Source organism: Dromaius novaehollandiae, chromosome 2 (genome assembly GCF_036370855.1).
Source record: "Dromaius novaehollandiae isolate bDroNov1 chromosome 2, bDroNov1.hap1, whole genome shotgun sequence".
NCBI classification, from domain to species: domain Eukaryota; kingdom Metazoa; phylum Chordata; class Aves; order Casuariiformes; family Dromaiidae; genus Dromaius; species Dromaius novaehollandiae.
This window is the reverse complement of record NC_088099.1, coordinates 27,752,109-27,770,555: the sequence shown is the minus strand read 5'-3', so window position 1 is coordinate 27,770,555 and position 18,447 is coordinate 27,752,109. Positions and strand designations below refer to the sequence as shown.

At 38.8% G+C, this 18,447-nt stretch overlaps 1 protein-coding gene across 3 annotated transcripts in view; it reads right to left on the bottom strand.

The window, feature by feature from the left end:
- The window catches only part of CASD1 (CAS1 domain containing 1), a 40,860-nt gene extending 23,127 nt beyond the window's left edge, over window positions 1-17,733 (bottom strand). Inside the window, exons 1-5 of one of the 3 annotated variants that reach the window (XR_010387595.1) lie at window positions 17,341-17,733; window positions 5,337-5,433; window positions 4,469-4,589; window positions 2,852-2,896; window positions 489-551 (exon numbers count right to left, since the gene is read on the bottom strand). Coding sequence is in view for 2 of the 3 variants with exons in the window: in XM_064506085.1 (XP_064362155.1) it covers window positions 489-551; window positions 2,852-2,896; window positions 4,469-4,589; window positions 5,337-5,433; window positions 17,341-17,473 (459 nt within the window). In the remaining variant the exon portion in view is untranslated. Of the gene's footprint in view, window positions 1-488; window positions 552-2,851; window positions 2,897-4,468; window positions 4,590-5,336; window positions 5,434-6,694; window positions 16,886-17,340 lie in introns of those variants that run through there. The other 2 variants (XM_064506085.1, XM_026098640.2) reach the window with 2 other exon arrangements.
- Between the last annotated feature and the right edge of the window lie 714 nt (window positions 17,734-18,447).

Genomic DNA, 18,447 nt, shown 5'->3' with positions numbered 1-18,447 from the left:
ATTGCAGAGTAATATTGAAAAATCAAAGCACTCTACACACTTTCCAAATTGCTTGTGTTCTTCAGCTTACATCACTCAACATGAATATAAAAATTTCTCTTCCCCTAAAAGCAAAACCATAACTGAGACAGAACAAGAGGTGTGCCAAATTGTAGCAAAATCCTTTCAGCTCCTAATAGGATGGGTCAAACTCCTCCTAGAAAGCAGGATTTTCTGTGCTGTTTTTTTTTTTTTTTTTTGTCCAAACAGTCACTCTTTACAGACCCAGAGATGCCAGAAACATGTATGTCAGTAAGCACTCCTCTTTATTTTTCTGTCAACTTTCAGATCTCTGGTACATAACAGAGTGAATATACGTGATCTGCTGCAGTTGTTGAACGAAGGCTTGAACTCTTAGCAATTACAGTTGTGCATATGAAAACAAAAGAGGTAACATTCCTCAGTTAGTTGCTATATTTTCCTAAAGTAAATATATTTTCAAAACAGACCTCAGTCCAAGATTTGATACGTTGCCTCATAGAGCCATTAACTTCTGGATACCACAGGAAATCCTGTGAAACAAATGCAGATATACTTTGTAAGCATTAACATAAGCAGTAGACTAATAACAAAAAATCAGAAAACTGAACTAACTACGCAATTCAACTGTGAAGGAAAACTGCATCGCCCAAAGTGAGACTTCCTTTTTAATTAGCATGAAAAGCCTGACATCTCAGGGAAAAAAGGGAAATGAAAAAGAAACAAAAAGAAGAAAACATAACTTGGCTCTCATGAATAAAAGAAAACATTCCAGTCTGTAGTTTGGGATCCAGGATTTCACTGAGAAGGTGACTCTTTAGCTTCTGCCAAGTGTGATGTCCTGTTCGCCAATACCATCAGGACTAAAAACAAGTTTGCATCTGTAGCTTATTTATTCCAATCTGCTTTTTGTTCTATTCCCCACAGTTTTTACCAACAATTTTTTTCCCAGAATTTTACAGAGTAATAATGAAAATGCAAGTTTGAGATTATGATTTTCAAACTATAAGAAATGCTAACATTTAACACTACCACTTCATAAATAGTTAGCTCTTTAAATCTTACAGTGTCATGGACATTTAATGTGTACCCATGACTCTCATTTTTTCAGATGTCGTGATTAATCCACAACCTTCATCTAGAAAGACAATCTATACTTTGGTTAGTGCTATTATGGCTCCCAGGTAAAGTCAGGAGATTAAATAGTATCTAGCTACTACCTCAGATGCAGAAGTAGCAAAAGGACTACAAAATCACATTAAAGTGAAACAGAAAGGATTCCATATGTAAAAATAATTGTAAGGAAACTTTGTAACACAGAATAAAGAAACACTACCAGCAGAAAGGAAACATCTCTATCTTCCACCTACACAGACGTAAAGATTTTGGTAATTCACTTGAGACATGCTCTCAATTCATTATTTGGTAAGAATCTATGTGAGATCCAGCAGCCATCTGCATTGTCTGGAGGACAGAAGGGTCAGTATTATGAACAGAAAGGACAAAACTGAACGGGCCACTTGCTCCCCAGTGATTTTCTCCTTTGTCGGTCAAGTATTTTCCACACTCGGATTACTGGTTTGGAGCCATTCTGAATGTGAAAATTCAGCTACCATACCAATAATATCGACAGCAATATAGAGTGAAATATGAGAAAGCATAGTCTTGTTCTTGGAGCAGGAAAGTAGGAATATATTCTTAATTACCATGACATCTCCTAGATGCCCAAACCTGCTATCTCCAATCTTGCTGGTTAGACACCTATCCAGGCTTAAAGAGTTTAAAAAGATACAGAGCGGAGTCAGGCTAAGCCAATATAAATCTGGACTTCATCCTCTTCCTTCTACCTTGTCCTCTCCTTTTCAGCACTCAGATAGATATCCACATGATTAATCCCATCAGATCTGACTGAAAAGGAACCCAAGATAAATTTTCACCTGGATCAACTCCTAAACCAGCCCACTCTATAGCTACAGGACTACAGCGCAACACAGCAACATACTGTTCAGGGCAGAAGAGTGAGACAAAAGCTCGGTAGGCTTAAACTGCCACTGAATCACACCCTAAAATTTTATTCGGCAGCCTCTCTCTTCACCGTGCGCCGAAACAGGTACTCAAAACTCACTCACAGACAACTGAACAAGTACATTGGTTATTTGGTGTTCATGAACACAGAATGAGTTGTCTCAAGGGGATAAACAAATATATGACTAGCAGAGTCCTAGCACTGCTGACAGCTGGTATGGGAAGCAAAGAAAGCTACAGGGGACACCACTGCAATTGCTGGGGCAGAGCAGAACAGTCCCCCACGCATTCTGTTTGCTTTCTCTTTTTATATATCCACATCATATCAACATTGTGGTTATTTCTTTATGCAGAAACAGTGGAAAGAATACTTGCTGGGGTAACACAGGGAGCTCAATGGCAAATATGGCAATTACCACTCCAAGTAAGTTAGACCCAGATACATATTGTTAGAGCTGTGAAAGAGTAAACTTCCCATTAAGAGCTATTCCTGGGAAGGCCAAATTATAAGATTTGGCAAAAAAATAAATTATACCCAGTACTACCAGAGCTCAAGTCAAAAGCTATCACAGAATACAAGTACTCAAAGCCAAAGTCTCTCAAAGAATCCTATTCAAAATATAATACTAAGTTTGATATATTTTGTTGAAGACTTATAAAGGATGTTGATTCTTCTCGCACTTCTTTTGACTACTACAACATTTGTGGAAATGTGAAAAATCCAGCTCTGACTGCAATTTGGATTACATTGTACACAATTATACACCCACTATTATGGCTTGCAATTTAATGCCAGATAAAAACTTACCACTTTAATTGAAGCAGATTTATCTTCAAAAGGAATGTTTCCATGCTGTCAAAAAATGCAAAACAATAAAAACCAAGAAACAACCTTTCAGAAAAAAAAAATTACATTCATATGTTAATTTGCCCTCACCTAAAGGTTTACCTTTGCTAGAAAGAATTTTTCTTGTATAGACTTGTCAGTATACCCATGCAAAATGTTGATGTTACTTTCTTGATAAAACATGCTACTCTCAGAGAGGGTATTTTTCCTGGTAGAATTATATTCAAAGTCTGAAATGCTTTCTATTCACTTGGTTACAAAGGTATCATTAAATATTTTCCAACATTTTTTGCCCAAAATGAGAAAAATGGGACCTTTTCTTTTTTTCATACCTTCCGTTCACTTCCTTGCCCTAGTGTTTCTTTTCATATATCTACATTCTTTGTAAACAACAGCTGAAACAGTTCTAATTAAAGAATAAAAAAAAATCAGCTCAGGTAGAAATAAAGCCTGGAATATATCATTCAGTTTGTTGAATGAGAAGATTATATGAAATTATAATGGAAGTAGTTAGATACCCTTAACTACAGATACAACCCTCCTTTAATATATTATGAGTATATGTAATACTAATTTCAAAGCTGGTCGAAAAGGACAAGTATATTTCTCTCATACAAATTGAGATCTTGATTTCTTAAATATTTCACAAAAGATACCTCTCAACTTGAAATCAGTTATACCACTCTATCACCTCAAAGTTGCTTAACTCACTCCCACTTCTGGGCAGCAACTTTTATCTAACCAACAGACTAGACAAAAGAGTTACTCGATCAAACAAACATCTTTTTTTGACAAGTGAAACATGCCTGCACGCTGCCTCTTAGATAAACTGCCAGCTTGCACTTCTAAACCACAGAAGTACTGACTAATTGACAGATCTAATCTAAAGTTGAAAGTGAAACGTCTTTTCCCTTGCATATGTACATACATTAACAAAGTGATAAACCTAAGAAGTATGATGTACCAAAAGAAATTAACATTCTGTTCAAAGTATATACCTAAATACTTTCTCACTGTTTCCACCAACCAAGCTGTAGTTCCCATTGTTCACTTTGCAAAATTCAAACTGCTTTTCAGCAGCTGCAAACCAGAAAATTAAGACCGGAAGCTATTTTTAGTTTCAGCCTCAAGTCAGACCTGGAAATCACTCAGTGCCCCAAGGATTTTTATGAACAGATCATGTCAGCAATTCAACTCACATATAAAATGACAAATTATAAGCTATGAATTACTACTGGCTAAAAACACACAGTGGAACAATCATTTTCTCATCAAGAAGCCAAATATGAAGCACAAGCTGCTATGGGACAAGTCAACTTCATTAATTAATTCCCAGACTGCCACAAGCTTTCTCTCAAGCTTTCTAGTTCACTTCTCAGACTGCCAATCATCTCATTAATACCCAAACAATTATCTTGGCCTAATCTTGTTCTTCTCCAAAACACCTTTTTGTGGTTCTTCTTCCTGATTCCAAGGCTGCAGACAGTGTAATTTCTTCTTTTTTGGAAGTCTGGAGAAGAGTTAAGAGGCAAATTGGGAGGAAAGAAACAAAAATAACAACAGTAACAACCCTCTTACCTTATTTCCTTCTTCTCTGACTTGAGGATTTATGAGTTTTATAAACGAATAAAACAGCTGTCGAATTCTAGAGTCTCCTATAAATGCAATGTGTTTGTCTATGAGGCAACTTTTTGCTTCACTGTAAAAACAAAACAGCAACATGCATGTTATGAGAAATTTATACTATTTTAGGGAAAAGTCTTGGCAAAAATCTATAGAGCAATACAGATAATTCTAAGCACTATCTCCAGCTCTAAGGAATGGTAAATCCATTATAAAACATACCAAATTAATTAAAAATGTAGAATAATTTGCATACAAATGAAAATCAACTCTCCTACTAATGTGATTAGAACAGGCTTTCCTATTATGTGGTGCTAGAAACAAAGGAGTTTCGAAATGGTAATACACAGTGTAATTTTGAAAAATAAAGTTCTCTTACTAGTATTAATTTAAAAAAAGGTGACTGGTAATTTTATTGACAATTGTTTGATAGAGTTCATCAGGAGATAATTAATCACTTTCACTACACATTTAGCTACTTGGGATTCTAAAAATAATCATAGTGTTTTCCCTCAGCAATATGAAAGTGACATACGAAGTTTTGCAGTCTCTTGCAGTATCTTGTGGTTCTCCAAAACAATTATTAGCACCACTAACATTTATTTGTATTTTAGCAAATAAACTCAACTATGGTAGGCATTGTAGATACACATATAAACTACAATGAAAAGGCTTTCTTCTGATAAATAATACATTTTGTTGAAAGCCTAGAGAATCAGCTATAAAGTGAAAAACATGAGATTGCAATAACTAAAACTGCAGTCCAACAGCTATTAGCCTTCTTTCCAGGTAAATGAAAAACTAAAAGGAAGAATTTCCTTACCTATGTTTATACTTGTGCATCATACAACTGTGGGGCTGCCATACTTTTTCTCCAAGAAATCTCCCACTGGACAGAAGATATTCACATGTGTCATCACCTTTAAAGTGTTACATTAAGATTAGAATTCAGATACAAAAAAAAAGTTAAAACAGAGTTCTGCTACCTTTTAAAAACACCCCGACAATATTTGAAACACACAGGAATCCAAGCAATCAACAGCAGTAACCAGATTTAACTTATTGCAACAACATCTTGCGCAACTTTCTGCAAATAGTCCTATGGCTTATGTGACGTCTCTCTAAAACATACCTCTGACCCACAAAATGACAGTGGTTCAATTTTTGCTGTTGGAAAGATGCTGGAATAGCATTTGTGACTTCGGAATAAAAGATGCAATTCACTGTGCTACCTATTATTCAAGAGCACACTAGTATAAAATAAAGAAATTAACACTTCAATATAATAAACTTCTACAAAGAATTAGCATACCTGGTGTCTTGTACAGAATATGAATCTCAAAATGAGGTTTGCAAGAAAGCCTATTACATCTCCTGTTTTTAAAGCATAGCTATCACCTTCGAGCAGCTGGAATTAAATGCTGGGTTACTACGCAGAAATAATTTTACACGAGAATTCTCTGACAATTCTGAATTCCAGCTACTTCTTCCAGCCTAAAAGTTGCACACTAATTACGATTAATCACCTTGCAGGTGGCAATTTTTCAGGTAATTTTAAGTCCATATAAATAAAACACCTCAGTTATGAAATCGGTGGCTGTCACCTTTCAACAGACTCCACATCAGGTTCCTTTGTCGTATAAACTCAACGCAGGGCAAAGCTGCCTGCCGTAAGAGGAGCTGCCCTCTGGCATTTTTGTCATACTTGACATTTCAGACCATGACAAACAGGAAAACTGTGGTAAATGAAATGGCAATTATCTATGGTGGCTCGTGCAGAAACAATGTACCACAAAACCCTTACTTAACACTTTCTGTGAAATCTTAACTTGATTAAACTCAATAGCAAATTTCCCTTTATTTCAGTGAAATCTGTATTACTTCTAAAGAACGAGGCTTTTTCCACCCACTCTTCAGGGCTACTGGAAGCCACACCTAAGGAGACGGATTCACTTGCTGACTAGTTCAACTGTTCAGAGAAAATCTGAAGCTTCATCTAGAGCTGCAAATTAAATGCGGGGAACAGAGAGCGATGCAGGTAGAGTGATGTCTGAGGTCTGCGGGAACAGCAATTTAGAAGGCACTGCTGTCAGCTAATGAGACCCAAGTTCACAGTCCTAAAAGATCAATACTATAGTAAAATTTTTAGGAAAAAAGAGACAGAACCACGATAGCACTTACCATGTGCTTAAACAAAGCCTTCCACATGTCCACAATCCAACAAAGAGGACAGCGGAGAAAAAGGTACGCTGGTAAGGCTTTCTACAAAACATTCTGATAAGAAAACGTAAGTGTTTACCATAGTCAAAGCTAAGGTAGCCTGAGAGGCAGCACATGATTCTTACTTTATTTTTTTAAATATAGCAATGTCGGAATTTTGAGGGAAGTAGTTCTGTAGACACATTACTACATTTGCACAGAATGCAAAAAATGACTATTTTGTGATAAAAGGAATCTAGCTATTTGAAAAGATGCAAGAAGAAAACCTGTGGAAAAAAAACTAATTGCAAAGGTACTCTGCTAAAGAGGGCATGCCTCTCAATTAGTGTGGTTTTGTCTTTTTTTTTTAGCTTGAGAATATTTTTGTCTAACGCATATTCAAAGGTTGCATGATCTCTACTTCTCATTCTTCTTGACAGGAAGAAAATAGATATCCAAGTGTTCATATTTGCAGCTGTTGTAATTACCAGAGAGCTCCTTTGGAGAGTAAACAAATATTTTGAGTTATTTTGCATCAGTTAACTACTCAGCTGCTTTCATTTAAATTTTTAATATAAAATAATTCAAGTCTGGAGACGAGCCATTGTAAATACAATGATATTAGCTAAGAGTTTCCATAGAAAGTCTGTACAACTGTACAGACTGTACAAAAGCTGTACAAAAGCTAAAAAGTCTTTATGGACAAAGACTTATTTTGACAAATGTAAATAAATAAAAGAAATAAGAATCTCATACCCTCTTTATGTCTTCTGCATGTTGTATTTTTCATTTAAATAAAGAAACATAAATGTACAGATAGTCACAAGTTCAGAGACTGCATTACAATAACAAGCACAGATTCATTCTTTCCTAAGATTTTTAAAGATGCTGGGAATATTAATTGCTGGATTTAGCATTATATTTATAGTACGACTAAAATTTGTTTTATTTCAGCTAAAAATTTCATGAGCTGTAAATACCAAGATCAAAGCAGTAAACTGGAGTGAGTTTACTCAGTGTTGTTCTACAGGTCTAATTCACCATATTCTCCTTTCTCCACTGCATAACCCTCATTAGACTCTCAAAGGCAACATGCTCCACAGAATAGCTGCAAACAACTAGAAATCTGCAGATCACGCTTGGGAATTACTGAAAGAGTTAGTTAAAATGCATTTTAGACATTGAGGAGACTAAATGCACTTGTGTTCAAAAAAAGTATGATGTACGTAATATAAATTAGTGTACACTCATAAAAAACAAACAAGACCATGGGACATAAAAATAAAAAACAATGCGATAAGAAAACTTTTTGAACTCTAGAAATTATCTTGATTAAATTGATATAATTTTCAAACTAAGACACCCTTGAAAAAACAAAAGAGATCTTGAGGAGAAAGAAAGTGGATTTCTCACGCTCAAAGTTAAGCATCTACAGAAGTGCTCAATAACCCTGAGGCTACATTTTAGTTTTTACTGAAAGCATCTGTCCTTGTTAGCAACGATTAGTTATTTGTACTTCAAAGCATTATTATTAACGTTTTAAGCCATTTATTACCAACATATAAGTTAAAGAAAATCATATAAAAATACTGCCAAATGTTCCATTTGTCAGCTAGGAACACATAATAGCTTATCATTATGGGAAGTCTGTACTAAGCTTAACCTGCATGGGAATTACCTGAATCCTCAGAAGGCCCTTTTTTAAATAAATTCTGCAGACAAATAATGCCTACTTTACATTCCTCTTCAGTAGTACACAACACAAACTATGCATTAATTTAATGTAAACAAAAGCTTTTCTCACACTATCCCCCTCCAGGTGCTATTCTGTACTAATTCTCATATGATCTCTTCTTTTTTTTTTTTTTTTTTTTTAATAAGGCATAAGAAAATTCAGAAAATGACTTACTATTTCCATAATTTCCCAATACTGGGAAGAAACTGGGAAGACAGTATCAACATTGAAATTATTTTTCTATAAACATTTTAAATCTGGGGGGAAAAAAACTCAGAAAACATGATCACTTTTTAGTTTTCAACTATCCTGCAACTTAACCAATGTGATCTTCCGCAAGTGCAAAAGTTATTCAATGCCTAGAAGCACAAAGGAAAGAAAAAAGTATGCATGCATGCACATTTGGAGCAGTTCTAGCAAACCCGCAGAAGTGAGGTACTAGAAAGCATGGGAAGGTAACATAAAAAGGTGCCACTCAGTCCTGCATGAGTATACAATCAATGGTCAATGAGCGCAGCAGCAGCTTTCGATGATCGTGGAGAGAGAATATTTTGCCCCAAAACATGCTGCCGAAAGACTCCTTCAACCCCCGCTTCTGCTAAAACTGTAAGGAAGGCCAAAATGCCATGACTGTTTTAAGTCTATCTAAGTACAAGCGGCTGCTGGCAGGGCCCGCTCCCTCGTGCCAGTGCTGGCACTGGCTCAAGGGAGCCGGGCCAGGTAACCAGGCCGGATCACTCTGCGACTGCTCCCGAGTCACAGCAGTGCCAGGGAAAGGTCAGCAGCAGATGCTGGAATGAGGCACGACAGCTCCTTGGGGGCCACGCGTACTGAGCTGGACTACAGCAATCCTCGTCTTGCACTGCAGGTTCTCAACAGTTAAACTTGGGCACTTTAGACCTATGGAAATACTTCACACTATACACTCAAATGTTTTAAAAATACAGTGTAACCACAAAGTTTAAACTATAAAATTTAAAATTTCACTGCTTCAGCAATAACGAAATGTGAGCTTGACAGTTCAAAAGTTTGCACTTCTATAGTTCAAACCTTCATTATGTACACTACAAAAACCTAAAATGTGTTTATTTGAATGTTTCATAGTCTGTTCCATAAAAGCATATTTCCCCCCAAATGAAAGTGCACTCCCTATAAGTATCCACGAAATTATTTGAAATATTTGGCCCATAAAGTTTTTAATTAATTACTTCCTAAAATATGCATGAAACATTAAAGAATGCATAAATCTCTTTCCCCAAGAAAAAGTTCAGTAAAATATGTTAAAAAAATTAACACACACAGACGTATTAGCTGTTCTCCTCAAAGTAGGACCATAAACCACATCGTTTTCCATCATCTCACAATTATTTAGGTTAGTAGCTTTTACAAATCATATGTCCAGCAAGAAACCTGAAGAGCCAGCAGAAATGAATCTCAAAATGATAAGGCAAACCTGCATTAATGACTATATGGATGATGGGAACAACTCTATTCTTCCAATAAATAAGGACTAGGATCTTTAGAAACCTGTATGATCACAGATCTTCCCAGATTATCGTGCAGATTATCTGCACCGCACATTGGTGATGTTGTTGATACTCTAATTTGTGAACAGGTACTTAGCTGCCTGCTCCTCCGTAACCCACCCCAGAAAAATAAAAGATAAGATTCCCATCAAGGAGGTTGGAAAAGTTTCAAAAAAGCATAAAACAAAATACAGGTTTAAAGTATAGCTGAAACCCCAAACTCTAACTCTCTGTTATTTAGGACACAAAAAAGTACATCTCAGACACAGAAGTACTGATAAGACAGCACCTGGATGCTGCTTCTTGGAGGAGATCATAAAGTTAGCTTGGGAGAAGGAAGAAGTGGCAGCTAAAGATATCCTCTATCCTTCCCTTCTCTCCTAAAACTCCTTCCTCCTGTTTTCAGGAAAGGGCATGGAGAAAAGACTGTATTGCAAATGTTATTTCTTGGCTCATTTATCCTACAAATTCAGCAGTGATTATATAACCAAGTGTCATTATTTACAATGATCTAAGGTTCCCCAGTTCTCTTATTTCAAAATACAACTGTTAGAAGCAGACTTCTTTTCTTTCCTTGAACTTCATTTCCTTACCACTGCTATTGCACCATGACTACTAGAAAAGCCGGAATAATACGCAGGATTGAAAAAAGTCTGGATAAACTTCTCAGAGTCGTAGCCCTGAGTTTGGTCTGGTTCACCACAAGCACCCACATGTGACACACTCTTATCATGATAATTGGGCTTTAACAAAAACATCGTTCTTCATCGCCTATCTCAGCTGTAGGAGCTCTTGGTTAGGCAGATTTTGAGACACAAAAGAGAAATGTGTGTTTAAAATTTAAATTAAATACATACATACAGTGATCCTATTTCTTGTCACCCATGGGAATTCGTTAACTTCTCCTGGGTAATTCAGAAATCCCCTGAGACAAATTCACCCATAACCTCCCAAGCAAATGTTTGGGATACCATAAACTAAACTGACACTTCCTTCCTAATCATAATGCACATGCACTGTGTTTCAAACTGATTTATTACTTAACAGCAGTTACAGGATGCGGTAAATTCCATGACACGGGAGGCCACATGCTTCTAACATTTACAAGAGTTCCCATGAAAGTATGCTGACACTGCAGGTGCAGGCTCAACCCAGGGATTTCCAGGAAGGTAGTCTCTCATTCTCCTACTTTTCAACCAGCACAGGTCGCTCCAGGTCAGCCATATAATCTTTTCCTTCCAGGCGATGCTTGCTTCATTAGTACGGTGCCATTTCTGGGCATGTCTAAGAAAAGATCTTCCAGAAGCAGTTTATCAGTGCCTGCCTTCTCTTCCAACTGCTGCTGCCTGCAAGACAGCTGCTGATCCTGCTGCCAAAACTTCTGCAAAAGGAGCTCAGAAAACAGCAGGTGACTTGCAAAGCTGAATCTTCATATACTTTTTCACAGAATTGTGCTGGCATAGCCCAGATTTGTTGGACAGACATTTTCTTAGTAGAAACCATAAGTTCAAAATGACCAAAGTTTTAGTTTTTCTTAATGATTTAAAATAAAATCATCTTTCCCTTCTTCAACTTTCAAGCAACATAACTTGTGAGTCATTCAAAAATGAAACTGTCATAAATAATTTCAAAATTAACAAACTCATGTTGTTTGTGATTAGATTATGAGAACAAATGAATTAGGTTTATTACAGAAACTGCTATTAAAAAAATCAACTTTGCAGAAGATGAAATCTAGTAGGAGACATATCAGAAATACATTAAAAAAATCCACCACTAATTATGTGTGCTTCCCCTGAAAGGCATATTAATTTGCTGAAGAAGACACAGAAGAAAATAAAGATGGCTATTTGTGGTCAGATCAATGATCACTCCCCCCTTTTTTTGTTTTAAATATGATTTCCACTAGTTTTGATACTCCCTAGTTCTTGTATTGGAAGAGATAGCCCACATCCAGGTCTACCATGATTTGCAGACCACTGACAAGTCCTTTCTCAATCATTTATTTTCAAGACTGAGGAATCTTAGTCTACTAATTCTTCATAGTAGCAAATGTTTCTTATCTTGAGTTCAAGACAGGAGCTTAGTAGCTCTATACTTATGGTACAAAAAGCCTCTTCCACCAAGTCTCCCACAGATCTTACACAGATGAACTATTAGACTTATATATACCATGAATATTTAAATGCACATTATATTGGGAAAAAATATGCTAAAGAGTATTTTCATCATCAAAAATTAAGCAGTACTAGAAATTATGTTCTGTATGGTCTCCTTGCATTTATACATAAGAATACAGTCTAATTACATGAACGCATTCTACTTTTCCTCAATTCCGATTTCTCATTCAGTAGAGAGGAATGAGAAAGCTGCATAATATACTTTTCCCTATCTTCCACTTAGTGCTCCTGCCTTATTCCATGCACCCCATACAAAGTCTACAGGAACAGAGTTATTTCCTCACAGTCTTATTTAAGAGCTCGTCATCTTAGTGACAGAACGTTTCACAAATATTTATGACTATTTCCAGGAGAAAGTGAAGCTATATTATCCACCCTGCTCTCTCACTCCCCTATTTTACAGTTGCAACAACTACTATGGATTTTCCTAGTAATATCTAGCTGTGAAGGCAATGAAGAGCACAAATACTATGAGCTGGCAACCCAGGTCAGCGTGCAGACCTGAGTGCACTCAAGAGAGTCATCTTTTCAAGTATAAGCAACGGGTGACAGCAAATTGTAACTGCAGACAATATGCTACTCCACCAAAATTACCCACAAATAAAACAAGCCGCCATCCTATAGTATGATTACTGAAATCACATTCCAAACATGATGCACTGTATAAAAATTATTTTAACACATGCAAATATACAGATAATATTTTAGGCCAAGGAATTAGGCTTTCTTTCCTAACTCTTTCCTAACTCCTAATACTGAATATCTTACTATTTCACCTGCAAGAGAGAAAGTTCCTGAAAGTCATTAGGAGCATTATTGATGTCTGATGTTTTTCTGTAAACATAAAAGCAGAAGTTGTTTAGGGAAGATGAGGGTGGAGAATGAAACAAGGGCAAAACAGCAGCTGAGATGGTAGCGCAGAGGTTATAGGCAAAAGAGAGCCTCCAGAAATGCCCAAGTGTTACATAGGAGATGAACCTCTTAAATAACAGAACAGCTAAAGAAGCACTTTCTTTTTAATCCACTATACCTTCCTCTTAACCATCAACGAGATCTTCATTTTAAAAAAGACTGAGAAAAGAAACCTGTCATTCCGTAGACAAAACGGATCATTTTCTGAAGTTCCTTAATGCTTTTAACTATCTGTCCCAAAAATTACATTTTATTTTCAATCAAGTGTTGCACTCATATATACTAAGGTATAGTTATATAAAGAATATGATTCCTCTGAATTTTACTATGCTCATTAATTTAATTTACAATTCTACTGAATTTGTAAAACCTCAAAGTCTTCATTCAGTGCCCAAGCAGGTATACCTCTATTTCAAAGAAGCAGAATTCCAGCTGTTCACAATTATTTGAAATAAAAATGCAGTTCTAAACATGGTAATTCAGTGACTATTCTAAGAATGCAAAGTTTAAAATAAGAAGTTATTTCCAACAAGGTTTAAGACTGTACCTTTGAAATATGATAATAACTGAAAAATACACAGCACTATCTGACTTCACTGGATATTATAGACACGTTTAGTCAAATTAATGTTTTGAAGTTGCATGCAAGTTAAAGATGGTTCTAATTAACTTAAAATTTTGCAAAAGTTTTAAATGGCCTTTAAATACGATAGTTTCCATTGTACCACTGAACATGAATTTGGGCTACCACAACCCACAGTCCAGCATTTTTTTCCTACAAACAACTTTTGTACAGGCAAATTCCACTGGGAAGTGCAATCTAAAACATGCATTTGCAGGACTGAGGCCAAAATTAACTGAAGTCAATCAGACGAAACAAAGGAATGTTAGAACTGCTTCACAAAATGCACACATATTCTTTACTTTAATCAATGCCTCATGAACTTTTCTGGATTGCCAGGAGAGAAAAAAAGATAGGTGGCAATCTACACAACATGGGTTGCTAAATCGAGGGAGATAACTTTTTTTGGTAGTTAGCTTAGTTTATCTAATTACCGCTCATGCGAAATCTTAAAAATACGGATACACGGCAAACATAAAATCTAAGTATTAGTATTTTCACTCCTACTTAGGGTTAATGAGAAGCAGGAAATTGTATAAAAGCAGTCTTTATGTACCTTTACTGCTTTTAGCCTTTTTTTTCCTCTTTTTAACCACTTTACCTCCTCTGAAAAAAGTTAAAAAAAAAAAACTCTCAAAAAGTCTTAGCACTTCCAGGCTTGTCCCACAAAAAGAAGAATCACTGACCAACCTTCCCCATCTGAACTGTTGAGGAAAAATCACTGTATGACAAACCAGAAGCCTTAACACCCATGCACACATACAAACCCTCCCCCCCAAAACAGTGACAACTGAACAACACAACTCCCAGTGTCAACATGCTTCTATGGTATAAGTTTGATTCTGTAAACTATAGATGACAGTGGAATAACAAGTATTTTGACTTAACATAATTTCACTTCAAGGCCAGCTGCAGCCTTTGTTGCTTTTTATATGCTGTATATGACACCAATTTCTGGTCAGGATCATCAGAAACTTCTAACCTTACGAATGACATGTCTAATTTCAACGAATGTCTAATTTCAGTCTAATTTTCTCCATTAATCAGGTAGCTGTTATTTCAACTAATGCAAACTTTGGGATATCAGTTTCTTCAGGCATTAAAGTTAAAACTTCTTGGAAAAAATAGTGCCACAAAATAGATTTCACTACTTTTTATTTATATGCAATTCTCCTTCATTCCTTCCTATTCCTAGACATCCATGAAAGCAACAGCATCCAGATGGATGGTTAATCCATTGTTAAATTTTTCTGCTTGACCCTGTTATGGTAGAACATACATTCCTCTGAAAGAGTTTATCTTGCCTACTGTCCTTTTCCCGACAGCCACTAATGACATATGCTGAAAGATGAAGTATAAAAAGCAAGACACGTACAGAGTGATCCTTTCCCTGTCATGTCCCAGCTTTCATGCTCCAGCAACTTCAGGCCAGATGTTCTAATGAGGCCATTTGTGTTTGCACTCCCCATCTGATCCACACTCTTAGCATAAGGGGTATAATTATAATTTTAACTTGTTGCCAAGATTTATGACTGTAAAAAAAAGTGTGAACTTTTTCACTTTTACTCTGCAAAAAAAGTATTTCATTCTGATTGCTTTAAATCTACTGCCTGCTAATTTCTTTTGCTGTTGGTACTTCCCATATTATAAGATGACGATAATCAGTTCACCTTCCCCATATAATTCAGAATATTAGAGACCATTACCAGGTTACTCATTTTCTTTCCAGCCTAAACAAATTGTATTATACCCATGCTAAGAGGGGGTGACCTGCACCACTGACAATATTCAAGATATAGGTTAGCTTTGGTTGTGCACTAGCACACTGAAATTTTGTTTTGTTTTTTATTTTCCAAAAATATTCTAACATTTTATTTGCTGCATTTCAGCTGTTTTTAAAACACTGAAAAGTTGCAGTATGGTCTCTCAAACACCTCTACTTTTATCTAGCCTGAATAATTTTGTATCTTCTATAAATGCTGCCACCTCACTTTTCCGCTCTCCTTTTCTAAACCATTTATGAGTGTTTTGAATGCTATTTGTTCTTGGGAGACTCAGCTGGTAACTCTGTATTCATTCACACTCTATTCCTAAACAGTTATTAATCAATTAGACAACATCTCTCTTCTCCTATAACAGCTTAAAGAAATTAAAAGCTTTGTGTGAAGAAACTTGTCGAAAGCTTCTTGAAAATCCAAACAAACTGTACCAACCAGTTCAGAGAACTCTTTTGCGATGTATGACTCAACACCCCCATTAACTCTCCCATCATATATCATATTTATTCATAGTCAAGTTTCCTGCTAATTTGCTTGTCAGGGAAATCTCTATTTCCCTAGCACAGTCTTGGAATACCTCTTTAAGGAAAGTATCACATTTGCTACCCTCCTTCCACCTGATTTAAGCCCTAAATCACAAAGCACAGAAAGCAAGTTCAGTACCTCATATCTGAACCCCGTTAGAATTAAATAAATACTTCAGTATCTTGCAGCTTGGCACTGTTATTAGTTTATTTTATTGACACATCAGCTGGAGGATGAATCTAGTGAACTATATCCATGAAGAAAAGCTCCCCGCACCTTTCTACAGGTGATGGACAATACTGATAAGCAGTGATACATGAACAATACTGCATGGAGCACATTTTGCTCTTCTGCTACAGCCTTATCTGCCTTGAACATTGGTAGCAAAGTGTTACAATGGAGTGACACCAGTAGTCCTATGATAAGCAAAGCTCTCGTGACCTATCTTTGGATAAACTTTCTGCTTTATCCCTAAAAACATACTACATTTTTAAAAGTAAATCACAAACAACAAGAGATTTCCTTCCACTGTTTTCATTATCATTCACAGAGCACGTGAGAGTCACAGCTTTGGATCCAAAACATCCCAAATATCCAAAGAACTGGAACCAGCAGAGTCCCCAGAGGTCCCCTAGCTAACGTGCATCACTAAGGAGGCTGCTCGCACGCTCCAGTCGTGGCTTCTAGATCTTAGTGACAGGCTTGTCTCCAACTACTAAAAACATATAAAACAAGCAAGCAACTGTTCATTTTCCTACACCACAGGGATAACTGAGACAGGATTTTATGTTTGAGACAACAGTTCAAACAGAAAAGGAGTGTATCCAACCAAATCTCACAGTAACGAAGATTTTAATGATTATCATTATTAAGTAAAGGTTACTACCCTTCCTACATGGAAGCATATGACACGGTGAAAGTCACTCTCTACCTGTGCAACTTCGTCTGTACCTCTACAACGAGACTGAACAACCGCCGTACGCACGCGCGGCTAAGGCCTTACTATTTTGATTGCCCTAAAAGTAAAAAAAAAATTAAATAAATAAATCACATTATCACCGATCCAAGGGCCCCACGCCCGGCACCAGAGCTCCGCGTGGCCCAGCAGCGGCTGCAGGTGGCCCCGGGGGCGCCGCAGGGCGGCTCGGGCCGCCGCTTCCCCGCGGCCCCCAGCTCCGCGGCCCCCCGCCCGCCCGCCCGCCGCTCCTCAGCGCCGCTGCCCCGGCTCGGCTCCCCGAGACGCGCGTCCCGCCGCCGCCCCGCGCCGGCGGCTCCCCGCTCCGCCGCGGCCCCGCCTCCCGCTCCCGCCAGCCGCGGCCCCCCGCGCAGCGCCCGCGGCCGCCCCCTCACCTCGGTAGCGGCGGGAGGCGGCGTGGCAGGCGGCGAGGAGCAGGACGGCGGCCAGCGCCAGCGCCTTGGCGCTCCTCACGCTGAAGTAGTGGTTGATCTCCCGCTTGCCCAGGGTGTAGGCCAGCGCCGCCATCTTGGCTCCTCCATGACAACAGCGTGCGATGGAGCGGGCGGGCGCAGCGGGGCAGCACTGGGTCCCCGGTGGCGGCGAGGGGAGCCGCCGCCGCCGTCCCCACCAGCGCCGCGGAGCGGGGCGCGACCCCCCCGCGGCTGGGGAGGAGACGCCGCCCTCCTCCGGGCGTCGCCGCTTCCCCGCCGCCGCCAGCGGGCGGCCCCTGGCGCTCGCTCCCGCCTGCCGCGCTGGGGCGGCGCTGCCTCCGCGCTGTGTGGAGGGGAGTCAGAGGGGTGGTGGGCTGCGCGGGGCCTCGCGGGGCCTCCTGCAGCCGCGGAGTCACCCCGGGCAGGGCCGCGGCCCGGCGGCCGCCGTCAGCCGGGCCCGGGCGCGCCGCGGGCGCCCCTGCGCCGCCTCCTCTCGCCGAGGCGGCCCCGCTGAAACCCCGCGGAAGGAGCGAGTTGGGGCCGGCAGCTCGGTGCGCGGGCGGGGGCAGCGCGGCCAGCGGCAGCGGGTGCACAACCTGCACGGCCTGGGGGAGCCGTCAGCGCTGACGGGGGGAGCTATACCTTCCCTCGCCGCGGTGCAGGTGCTTCCCGAAACACGTTTCCCCCGAATAAAATGGCTAGATGCTTTCTATTCAAAAGTAAGGAGAAGAGCCGTGAGTTTGGGGAAAGTGCTCGGTATGTATTTGCACTGAGAAAAGACGAACCTGTCATCAAGCCTCAGGCCCATGATAAAGCCCCGGGCTTGGGAGATACTGAAACACTTACCTTCTCTGCGAGATCCAGGAGGACTCGTTTTATATTAGCACCGGTTAAAAAAAAAAAAAAGATTTTTTTTTAACTCCATATGTAAATATTAATAATGAAAAAATCTGGATTTTGAACTGAAAAGTCTACTTTTCATTTTACCATCCTTCCATTTTCCTGTCATCTAAGCAACCCTGTTTTGGAAATTGGGAAAGGAAAAAAAAAAAAGAGGTATGTGGCAGA